At 54.6% G+C, this 10330-nt stretch overlaps 2 protein-coding genes and 3 long non-coding RNA genes across 8 annotated transcripts; 3 read left to right on the top strand and 2 right to left on the bottom strand.

The window, feature by feature from the left end:
* On the bottom strand, window positions 1-4398 carry CNP (2',3'-cyclic nucleotide 3' phosphodiesterase). Its single transcript, XM_015885647.3, has 4 exons — window positions 4358-4398; window positions 2751-3420; window positions 2135-2271; window positions 1-1883 (listed from the first exon to the last, which is right to left on the bottom strand). Exons 1-4 carry the CDS (start codon window positions 4358-4360, stop codon window positions 1431-1433), a joined length of 1263 nt encoding a protein of 420 aa, XP_015741133.1. The 5' UTR covers window positions 4361-4398; the 3' UTR covers window positions 1-1430.
* Window positions 4399-4595: 197 nt separating this feature from the next.
* On the bottom strand, window positions 4596-10325 carry ODAD4 (outer dynein arm docking complex subunit 4). 3 transcript variants are annotated; one of them, XR_014940841.1, is made up of 12 exons: window positions 10190-10325; window positions 9973-10104; window positions 9559-9712; window positions 8216-8277; window positions 7302-7458; window positions 6948-7194; window positions 6496-6703; window positions 6161-6247; window positions 5770-5966; window positions 5528-5628; window positions 5135-5207; window positions 4596-4917 (listed from the first exon to the last, which is right to left on the bottom strand). XR_014940841.1 is itself a non-coding variant. In XM_015885642.3 (12 exons), the coding sequence occupies exons 1-12, from the start codon at window positions 10295-10297 to the stop codon at window positions 4655-4657; spliced, it is 1767 nt and encodes a 588-aa protein (XP_015741128.2). In that variant the 5' UTR covers window positions 10298-10325; the 3' UTR covers window positions 4596-4654. The 3 variants fall into 3 exon arrangements, 2 of the variants coding, with proteins under 2 accessions (XP_015741128.2, XP_085388757.1); XM_015885642.3 differs by having other exon boundaries at window positions 6970-7194; XM_085532631.1 differs by lacking the exons at window positions 7302-7458; window positions 8216-8277; window positions 9559-9712; window positions 9973-10104; window positions 10190-10325 and having other exon boundaries at window positions 6948-7086.
* Window positions 4917-5282, top strand: LOC146752261 (uncharacterized). The gene is made up of 2 exons (XR_014940844.1): window positions 4917-5052; window positions 5172-5282. It is a non-coding gene; the product is annotated as an uncharacterized LOC146752261 (long non-coding RNA).
* Window positions 7202-8351, top strand: LOC146752260 (uncharacterized). Its single transcript, XR_014940845.1, has 3 exons — window positions 7202-7326; window positions 7465-7554; window positions 7659-8351. It is a non-coding gene; the product is annotated as an uncharacterized LOC146752260 (long non-coding RNA).
* On the top strand, window positions 8750-9764 carry LOC146752259 (uncharacterized). 2 transcript variants are annotated; one of them, XR_014940847.1, is made up of 2 exons: window positions 8750-9098; window positions 9500-9764. It is a non-coding gene; the product is annotated as an uncharacterized LOC146752259 (long non-coding RNA). The 2 variants fall into 2 exon arrangements; XR_014940846.1 differs by having other exon boundaries at window positions 8812-9098; window positions 9497-9764.
* Window positions 10326-10330: the final 5 nt, after the last annotated feature.

The following is a 10330-nucleotide window of genomic DNA, read 5'->3' as shown; positions in this document are numbered from 1 at the left end:
CCGTATGCAACTGGTTTACTTTATTATAAACTGTATATGATGTACAAACTAATAAAAAGGTCGCTGCGGACGGCGTCGCTGTTGTTCTTGGTGCTCCCGGGAGCGCTGCTGTGAGTTTGATGGGGCAACTGCTGAGGGTTTGCATTGGGAGCTGCATTGGTTTGCACTGGGAGGGCTGAGCTGCACTTACAGCAGCTGTTGTGTGTTCAGCCGGGGGAAGCAAAGGATGGGATGCGGGATGCAGGTGAGGGGATTTTGGTGTTAAATGGGGATTTATTGCTACCCTTAAAGCCACCATCACAGCGGGCGCTGCTTCCCCTCACTGCTGAACTCGCTCCCCCCACAGCTCTCCTTGCTGCTGAGTGCTCCCTTACAGACACCAACCCGACACACACGTGTGGAACGCAGTGAGTATTTACATTTATTAACACTGGGTTAAGTGCAGCCACAGCACGAGTTTGGGCTGCTGTCCTGACCGGATTCTGTTAGTTGAGATCTGTTATTTAGTAGTGACCGCAGATCTGCCGCCTGCTGAACCATCCCAGAGCACAAACATCAGCCCTAAGGAAGCAGACAGCCCGACCAACACAGTGCTCCTGCACTGACTTCTTTCCAGCCCACGACCGGGGATGGAGCAGACGTGAGTTACGCAGTTATGATACCTCCCTTTACTTCCTATATTACAGTGTTACTTCCATCCTACGTTCAGTGCATTAGCTAAAGCGAGTAAAATCTTGCTTGAAGTACAGTCCTGTACTTCAGACACGATTTTAGTTTCTATGAAATAAAGTGGAAAAGATGCGAGTTCATCTCTTCCGTTCCCCGCCAAGGCAGGATTGCTCCCTACAGAACAGTGGTGCTGGCAGTGTTGGATGCAGCCCGTCCTGAGCTGCAGGAGCCGAATGCGGCTCCTCGAAGCTGTTTCCTTTGCTGTGATTTTCTCCCCATGTCTGCAGGATTTGGCTCACCGACATGGCCCAGCTCTGCGCCCACCAGCACAGCCCTTCCCTGCGCTGAGAGCTCTGCACACAAACAGCTCGTTGGGCCTCAGAGCAGTTCTGTACAGGCTCTGTTCTGCCACTGCTCAATTGTGAAGTGCGGATCTAACGATTGTGGTTCATAGGGAACTTATAAAATACAACAGGAGATCCTCCCCTGAGGAAGAAAACAAGCAGGGCCCCACGAGAGCTGGTTCTCCCCAAACTCTCCCGTCAGAAATACTCAGCGTTGCTTTGGTTGCTGAGGGTTGACCTGGCAGCTCTCCTGGAGCTGCTTGTTTTCTTCCCAAGGCCAATAACTGCTTCCCCAGAGCCGTTTCAGTCTGAGGTTGGCGGAAGGGCTTGCTTAGTAAGGGCAGAATTATTTCTCTTACGGTTTTAAAGGTTACCGAGTTACTTTCCTTTTACAACCCAGCGGGGGCGGTGCCCACCTTAGATGATGGTGCAGGAACTGAACGCAGAGCCCCGTTTGTTGGTGCTCTGTGTAGGCACGAGTTTCCCCTTTCCGTAGTAACCCGAGAAAATGGCCCTGACATCGATCTTTTTGGCCAGGACGAGCATCCACATCCCGTTCCCAAAATACTGCAGTTTCCCTCCTCCAATTTCCCCCACTTCTTCCCCTTTGTTCCCCGCCTTCTCCAGTTTCACAAACTCCAGCAGATCCAGCCCGGTCTGAACAGCTTCCACTCCACTGGCGCAGCCCAGAGTGATGTGAGCTCGGCTGCCCTTCGGGAGGCTGTCGGTCGCCTGGACCTTATCAGCATCCCCCGGCCACAGCAGCAGCTGCTGATCGTTCAGCTCCACGCGAGCACCGACGGTTTTGGTTGTGACAAACAGGCCAGAAATGGACAAAGTGAAGCCTTTGCCGTAGGAAGCCCTCACAGCCTGCAGAGAGAGGGGGACAATCAGAGCGGAGCTGAGGGGGTGTCTTTGTTGCTGCAGGAGGGTCCCACTTTGCTGTGTAGGTAAGTAATTCTGTGAGCTGACAGGGTGAGGTGTGGGCTCTCTCTGTTAGATGGGAGCCCTGCAGTTTCCCTCCCAGCTGTGAGCAAAGCTGCCCCCTGAGCCCCCCCCAACTGCATGGCCAGGAAAGGACCCCGGATGGGAGGATGTGGAAGCGGAGCTGCAGCACTCACCTCCTGCTGTGCGTAATCCTCAGCCCCCGCTGCCTTCCCAAAGTCAGTGTATTTGGTGGTGCAGTGTAAGACCCCGGGCGGCCTCTTCACAAAGTAGCTGGTGAGATCTATTTTCAGTTTGGGATCTTCAGAAGTGACTGCGAACACAGAAGAACGTTGTTATGACAAAACGATCCCTTAAGCAGCACCTCAGCTTGAGCCCCATCTTAGCTCTCTTCACCCATCTGTCCTTTGTGCTTCATCTCCCTACAGCTGGAAAGGAAGAGGTGGATGTAAAACTCCTCCTTCCACCTGGGATGTGGATGCAGCTGAAACACACGCAGCAGCTTCACTGCAGCACTGCAGAAACCCCACAGCAGTGAGGTGAGCTGAGGGGGGGCTGCATCTGATCCTCAGCAGCCACCAGGTAACACTGCTGCCCCCCCCGACCCCCCAAGGAAAGTTTCCATTCATTTTCAGTTACAAAAAGCAGCTTCAGCAACTGCACAAACAGCGACTGGGGGCTCTGAGCTGCTCTCCTTACTGCCATCCCTGACTAAAACCATCACCTTAGAGCTGACCGAATCTGCTCAGTTGCATCAAAAGTAAGAACCGTGTGGGCTGTTTCTGTACGTACAGAATTTGCTCTCCTTTTTGAAGGCTTTGAGACTTCCAAGCTCGTCCAGGAACAGCTGCCCGGCCTTCCTCAGCGTCTCGGAGCTTCTTTTGCTCAGAAACCACCCGAAATACATGGGCAGAAATTCCTTCTCCAAACTGGGCTTCATCTTCTTCAGGTCCTCCGCCGTCAGTTTCCACTGGTTCTTATCCTTAAGCTGGGAGCAATCCATCCTCCACTGGGTTTTGGGCTCCGCAAAGATGACTTTGTAGCGGTATTTGTCAGCAATGTCAAAGATTTGCTCCAGCCGTTCCCTTTCGTGGTGGGTGTCATCCAAAACGATAACGCTGACGTCTCGTTTGCAATAGTCAACTAAATCCTCGTCCACTTTGCAATACTCTTCGGGGACGGCGCTTCTCACGGCGGGGCTGATTTTGTAGCTCTCGGCCGCGATGACTTTGCAGCCGTCCCTGTAGCGCTCCTGGATCGCCTGAGCCAGCGTGGACTTCCCGCTGCCGGGGAGGCCCCGCAGGATGAAGAAGGTTCTGGACTCCTTCAGCGTGGCGATGGTTTCCTCGTCGTCCAGGAAGGGGAATCGCAGACTTTCGGGCTTTTCTTTGGCCGACTGGGCGGACATTTTTCGGAATATTTTGGGTAGGAACGGGTGGCTTTTCTTGGAGAAACCTCTGTTCTGAAATGAGGGAAGGAAACGCTGCGTTGGAGGCTCCGGGAGCTGCCGAACCCTCGGGGGGGAACAGACGGACGGGGGGAACCCGGACCGACGGGGCAACAACGCGCCCCGAGCAGCCCCCACCCCCCTGAACAGAAACGGCGCCGTGACGGCGCGAGGAGCCGAACCGAGCCCGGGGCGCCGAACAACGCCGCGAGCTGGAGGCGGCGGCCCCGGTAAGTCGCGCTGCTCGGAGCTCCGGGAACGGAGCGACACGTGGCCTCAGAACCCCCCGGGCTCCTCCGGACACGGAGCGGCTCAAATCGCTTCCGGCAAAAACGGCCGCAACGGAACATGAAAGTGAAAGAGCCGCGGGGCGGAGCAGGAGCTTCTCCATCCTGCGCTGCCGGGGGCGGACGCGGAACCGTCACCGCTCCCAAAGCGGCCCCGCTTAGAAGGGGCGGCGCGACGCTCCCGGTCCCCGTTCGCCGTGGGGTTGGGGCTGGTGGGGCTGGGGCTCCCATCGCTGTCAGTCCGCTCCGGGGCCGCTCGGGCCGTGGGTGCGGGGCTCGGCTGTGCCCGGGGTTGTTCTGCGGGCGGCAGCTGCGGGCGGGCGGCACTGAGCCGCTTTTCAAAGGCGCAAACAAAAGAACAATAATAGAAAACACCCCCAGGCCCCCATTGTTCGGCAGCCAACGCCGGGATAAAGCGCCCCTTTATGGCCGGAGCCGCGCCGGGACAATGGCAGCACAGAGCGGAGCGAGGCTCCAACAATCCGCGATTGAGCCGCGCTCGGTGCCACAAAGCCCCGCTGTCCCCGCAGCTCCGCGCTCCGACGGAGCCCGACCGAGGAACGGGCAGCGAACGGCAGCGCTGCTCGGAGCCCCCCCCGCCCCGCGCTCCGTCCCAGCGCCGCGTCCCGTCCCGCACCGTCCCGGGGTGCCCGTCCCGCACTTACCATGGTGAGGGCAGCGGCTCCGGGGCGGCCGCCGGTGCGGAGCGGGACTGCGGCTGTGGGGCGGGCGGCACCGCGGCCCCTTTCATAGCATCGCCCCCCCCTGACCCCCCTCTCCCGGGACCGCCCGTGGCCGCGCCTGCGTGGGGCGGGCGGTGCCGGTGGGTGCCCGGCGCGGGGTTCGCTCCTTGTGCCCCGGGGTGCGGCGGAGCTGCGGCAGGAAGGGAGGGGGAGCAGCTCGTGTGTGACAGCGGAGCGTAAACCGGCTTTATTCTAACCGCTCAGGTTATCAGACTAATCCTATTCGTCGGCTCCCGTCTCTTCTTCCCCCTCTTCCTTTCTTTCGCTCTTCTCCTCCTCCTCCTCCTCCTCCTCTTTCAGTTTGCTCTCCTCCTCTTCACCCTCTTCTTTTCCATCTCCTTCACTGAGCTCTTCTCCCTCGTTTTCTGGTTCCTTTTTGTTCTCTGCATCCTCTTTTTCCCCCCCTTGGTTCTCTGAGCTCTGCTCCTTTTCCCGTCCCTCAGAACTGTCGTATTTTGCGTTTTCACCGCTGAAATCCTGATCTGCGGGGGAGGAAAAGAAACCAGAGAGTAAGTTGGAGCACCGAGCGAGCAGAGGGGCATGAGGAGAGGAAGAGGAAGAGGAAGAGGAAGAGGAAGAGGAAGGCTTTTCCTTCCACCACCGCTACGTTACGCTCCGTGAGTTCGGGGCTGGAGCCCGTGGTGGTGCTGCCACCTCCCGCACAGCTCCGCTCCCATCCCGGGAGCACAGCAGAGTTACCTTGGAGGTCTTCATCCTCCGCTTCTCTTTCTCTCAGGTCTTCGACGAAGCTTCTGCTCATGTCATCCAGGGCCTGAAAAGTGATGTGGCTTCTCAGTAAAGGCCCCACGCTCACGGCTCCACGCGCACGTTGCTCCCGTGTCCCTCTGAGCTCTGCTGTCACTGCTTGCTCCCTTCCTGCCTTCACACTGCACCAGTCCCAGCTGCCAACACCCCTACCCAACCCTGCAGGTTTCTCTCTCCCTCCCTGCTGTTTCCTTCAGGCAGGACAACAGGCCGGCTCAGCTTTGAGCCCCCACAGCAGCTCAGTGCTGGTGCTGTGCCCGTTTGCAGGATGTCACCCAGCAGGTCGGGCTCCTTCCAGCTCTGCCCCCCTCACCATGAGCCACTTACAGCAATGATGGCCTCCTGAGCTGCATCGCTGTGGAGGAGCTTTGCCTTCTCAAGGGCCTTTTCAAAGTTTGTAATTGCAGAGCAATAATCCTTTAACTTCTCTGTAACAAATGGAAGAGAAAGAGAACAGCTATTAAGCAAGAGAGTCTCCTGCCAGAGAGCTTAACCCGAACAGCTCTGGGAGCTCTCTCTCAGGTGCCAAACAGGCAGCTCCCATCAGAGATGCGCGGTGCCACCCGTACCCTGTGCCTGTGCCAGCAGCACGCGGGCGTGGAGCTGCCACTCCGCATCCCCCTCCTCCAGCGCTGACTGCAGGGATTTCTCTCCGTAGTTTTGAGCTTCTTCAGCATTTCCCAGCTCCAGGTAACAGCGGCCGACCTCGTGGAACAGCCACGTCTTCTCCAGGCTGGATTTTGCCAGTGGGATTTTCTCCTCCCAGCTTCAAGCAGAGAGTAAGAAAGACAGATTTTACCAGATCTCCCCCACGTGCAGTTATCATTTCAGTCACTGAATCTATAAGCAAAGAGCTCCAGTCACTGGTATGAAGACATTCACAGCTTCCTGCTATCAGAACAACCCAAAAAGAGCATTAAATCCAACCCACAACTCGTCCCTTCCTGTTACTTTACGTACGCGTCGATGGCTTGCTGGAATTTGCCGGTCCTGGCATAAACTCTGCCGATGTTGTCGAGGGCTCTGGACACGACGTCGGGGAGATTGCTGTGTAGGAAGGGAACAGCTTCAGTGGCTGAAGCAGCCGTATTGCTGACAGCCTGATCTTCAACCCCGTGTGCATCCTGTAGTGCTCAGCACAACGCACAGGGTTGAGATGTAGAGGTAAAGGACCAGTGTCGGGCTGGCGTTGTTTGCTACGCCGGTCCTTAACGGCCACCAGAGGGCGGATGCTGCTCGGCAATGGTACCTTCCCCTGCACCTTTTCTCCCCCATCAGAATTTCTCAGCACTTACTTCTTCCTGGCAATCTCCAGATCCATTTTGTGGCTTTTCAGGGCTGCCTCCATCTGCCCCATCTCAAACTGAGCGTTCCCAATGCAGCTGTGGAGGTTCCCAATCAGCTCCTCCTTGTTGGGAACTTCATCCTCTGACCATCCTTGTATTGTTTTCAGCACACGCTCTGCTTTCTTGCAGCTCTCTTCAGGGCATTCTCCAGTCAGCACTAAGGATAAAGAGGGAAATTCAGTGTTGCTGTGCAGGCACGGTGATATGGGGAGGTAAGGCCAGCAGTCATGTAAGGCTCAGAGAAAGCCTGGGAAGGGTTTGAGCTCCTCAGGCATATCCTACAATCCTTCACCCAGCCTACAACCTACTCCCAACCTGCATTAATACTTGTACTGTTTCTGTAGTTCTGGTCTGCATTTGCTACAGCAAATAATTGCAATCACCACTCTCTGCTTTCTTACTGTTTCCAGCCAGGACACGCACACATATCGATGTCCTCCATATTCTTCACAATGTATCTGGCCACCTCGGCTGGTTTGGGTTTCTTCTCTCGGATCCACCTCTGCTGCATGAGCTTGCGCTCCCTCACACGGGCATAGATGGGCTTCTGCTGCTGCCAGAACTCAGCGCGCCTGTCCAGGTAGGCAATGCCACCCTGAACCACGTCCTCCACTTTGATCCCCTGCTTTGTGAAGCTCTTCATCAACTCTGAAATCAGGAGGGCAGAATAGGAGAGCATCAATGTATACAATGGACAAAGCTTCAGTTCACTGGGCTACTTGTGAACAATTTAAACTGAAAATGATGGAGGAAACCTTCATCCTTGAGCAGCTTTTCCAGGTAGGCCTTGTCAGGATAGAGCTCTCCCAGAAGCTGCCGCTCTGTTTTCTGACTCCTTGCAGGTTCCTTTTTCTTTGTGGACTTTTGATCCTTGCTCAGTTTGATCTGGAGTTTCTCTTCTGCTTTTTTGCTCTACAGCAAGAAAAATAATAAAGTAAATGTGGTGGGACTGCTGGGGAACACCGGAATGATCAGCAAGGCCTGGCTTCCACAACTGCTGACCTCTGTGTAGGTCAAGGTCCTTTAAGTAGAAGCAAGAATCAGTGTCTCACAAAGAGCTTTTAGGCTCCTGTGTGCAAATGATTTTCACTGCAAACTACCCATAATTCCAGCTGAGAGACAGAAAGGAGCATTCACTGCACTGCCTTCAAAGGGAAACGTGGGGTGGCAGCTCAGAGGAACAAAGTGTTGCTTCAGTGGACACCCCGAAATGAAGCAATTGAGAAAGTGTCCATTATCAGACAAGTGAACGTCAAACAGCAGGTGAGACCAAAGTAAACACTGTGGGTAAGTGTATCCTGCTCTCACCTCGGCGCTGTTACTCATTAGCCTTTGATGGGTGGTGAGCAGTACCCAATAGGAACACTGGTCAGGCTGGGAGAGGACTTTCAGATGGGGTTTTGTTTCCCATCTGTTGCTCTTCCCTGCCCTTCTGCCTTCTCCTGTCTGCTTTGTGTGGCTTCAGCCCCAGCTGCACCAAAGGCAGGTGCACTAAAATCCTCAGACTGGATTCATTTGTTTCACATGCCCATGATGCACTTCCCTGAAGGATCCATATCCCCCCCTCACCCTGCTGCAGAAACCACTGATCCTCTGTGCCTGTTCCAGAACATAACAGTGTAATAACAACTTTAATTAGCTTCCAAATCGAGAGCTCTTCACACTGTACCTCCGCCTGCCGGCTTACAAAGCAGAGACCCTCTGTGTTCTTCAGTTTAACTGAGGATGGAGCTGCAAATACAGAGAAAACACTTGTTACTGCTCTAGAAATGCAGTAGAGGAGCTACTAAACATTTAGAACGCCTCGTGGTTTTTATGCTGTTTGCTTGTATATGGTCCAGATGCTTGAAGGCATTTAAAGCATTCAGCTCAGCACGTCAAGCATGACAGGTGTTTCCACAGAGAGCTGCGAGGGCGTCTTGGTGTTTGCACTGAGCTGAGAAAGCAGCAGGAACAGAGGAAAGCAACAGATCTGGAAAATTGCTCTATCATCTGCCTTTTAAAATGCCTGTCACATATGGAGGAGCTGCAGGCTTTCACACAGCTGGGACGTGAAGCCAATCTGCACTGCTGGAGGTGGGCTGCAATTCCAACAGCGATTTCAAGGCAAGGCAGCTGCGTTATCTGCGTGATCGAGGCCTGTGTGGGGCGTGCAGGCCGGGCGTGTTCTGGCTCCATGATGGGACAGGATCCACCTGAGCAGTTTGTGACTGTCCCAGCAGGTTTTGCAGCAGCTTTGCCAGCTGTGCACAGGTTCTTTCACGTGATAAGCCACTCACCCACAGAGCCAGCCCCAGCTGAGTGTGTGTGTGTGTGTGTGCCTGCATTGCCTGCATGTGAGAGCACTGCTAAGAGAAAAAGTAATGGAAAAGTTTTCCATTTGCTTTGAACCCCAGCAGGTCCTTGGCCTGTCCTGTCTCTTGCAGGACTCAGGTCTCTGATTTACGCCAGAAATTATGAAAGCAACGCTCCATTGCAATAGTCAACAGTTTCACTGCTCTTGTGCAATGGAAATTGGAGGAAAATCAGGATCTCAGGGAGGCCGCTCTCAGGTGGGCAGATTTCACTCTAAGCTTTTTAACGCTGGGATAAGGATCTCAAAATGGATTTTGTCACCATCAGGGCTGTAAGGAGGAGTGCTGCTGTGTTCTGCATTATTTATTACATTTCTATGGTGACTTTAGAAGTGTAAGTGCTGGGGTCATAATTCACTCCTGTGATTATCAGTTATCAGACACTGCAGGTGAACAGGCATCCAGGCAAAAAGAAGAAGGAAGAGAGGATGGGACGTGGGCTTTGTGGTGCTTCTTGGTTTCAAATTAGAATGGCTACAGAGCTCATGAATCCAGAAGCAAAAGAACCCTGCTGTTACTTGGTCCTTAGGAAGCACGTTGAGTTCACAGCCATCAGCTGTTATTATGATTATTGTTATTATTATTATTATTAATAGCAGCTGGTGACAGAACACATGAACAGGCTCAGCCTTCAGGCACCGTGACGGGAGCTCCTTACTTCCAATGCAGTTGATAATGGCCTCGTGGGATTTCTGGATGCCCAGCCTGAACTTCTGCAGCTCCGGTCGCAGTTCGGAGCCTCGATGATAGAACACCAGAGCGAACTCAAAGTCCCCCATGGTGTACAGCGCCTCGGCCTTTTGGTACAGGCCCTGGAATGACAATTCAAGGGGGAAAATACAACAATGTGCTTCAGAGCCCCCAGCAGTGCTCTGCTCACACCCACAGACAGCAGCGCTGTGCTGCCCCCAGCCCCGCAGCCCTGCAGCTCTGCTCTATTTGCTCTATTATTTCCTCTATTTGTTTTATTTGCTCTATTATTTGCCCTGTTTGTTCTATTTTGCTCTATTTGCTCTATTTGCTCTATTTGCTCTATTATTTGCCCTATTTGCTCTATATTTGCTCTATTTACCTCCGAGAACGCCTTGTCGCCCTGCAGCGCCGCCTCCACGTCCCTCATCGCGCTCTGTATGTCCCCGAGCTTCAGGTGACACCGTGACCGTCCCACCAGGCCGTGCTTGTCCCCGGCTCGAAGCTTCAGCGCCTGCAGGGCCGGGATCGCACAGACCGGGCTGACGGATCGGACCCAACCCCCCCATCCTCGCCTCGCCCCCCCCCCGTGCCCTCACGTTGTTGAAGCAGCTCAGGGCCTTGCCGTACTCGCCCCGCCTATAGAGCAGCCCGGCCTCGGTCATGAAGCCCGGGAAGGTTCCGACGGGCGGCACGTTCTCCGCCATGTTGGCACCGACGCCGTCGTTTGGCAACGGCTG

This window comes from Coturnix japonica, unplaced genomic scaffold (genome assembly GCF_054131305.1).
Source record: "Coturnix japonica strain WE unplaced genomic scaffold, WE-NBRP24 Scf049, whole genome shotgun sequence".
Taxonomy (NCBI): Eukaryota; Metazoa; Chordata; class Aves; order Galliformes; family Phasianidae; genus Coturnix; species Coturnix japonica.
Note: the sequence above shows the minus strand (reverse complement) of the source record. Positions and strands in the feature narration are given on the sequence as shown.

What these genes read in the sequence shown, in the direction of transcription:
- CNP (XM_015885647.3), bottom strand. An exon ending in CAAAAAGGAGAGCAAATTCT is followed by an intron (nt 2,272 to 2,750) that starts GTACGTACAGAA and finishes CTGTGTTCGCAG; the next exon opens with TCACTTCTGAAGATCCCAAA. An exon ending in AGGATTACGCACAGCAGGAG is followed by an intron (nt 1,884 to 2,134) that starts GTGAGTGCTGCA and finishes CTCTCTCTGCAG; the next exon opens with GCTGTGAGGGCTTCCTACGG.
- ODAD4 (XM_015885642.3), bottom strand. Translation starts at nt 10,297, where the DNA reads ATGGCGGAGAACGTGCCGCCCGTCGGAACCTTCCCGGGCTTCATGACC. An exon ending in AAAGCTGCTCAAGGATGAAG is followed by an intron (nt 7,195 to 7,301) that starts GTTTCCTCCATC and finishes TCCTGATTTCAG; the next exon opens with AGTTGATGAAGAGCTTCACA. An exon ending in CTGGAGATTGCCAGGAAGAA is followed by an intron (nt 6,248 to 6,495) that starts GTAAGTGCTGAG and finishes CTTCCTACACAG; the next exon opens with CAATCTCCCCGACGTCGTGT.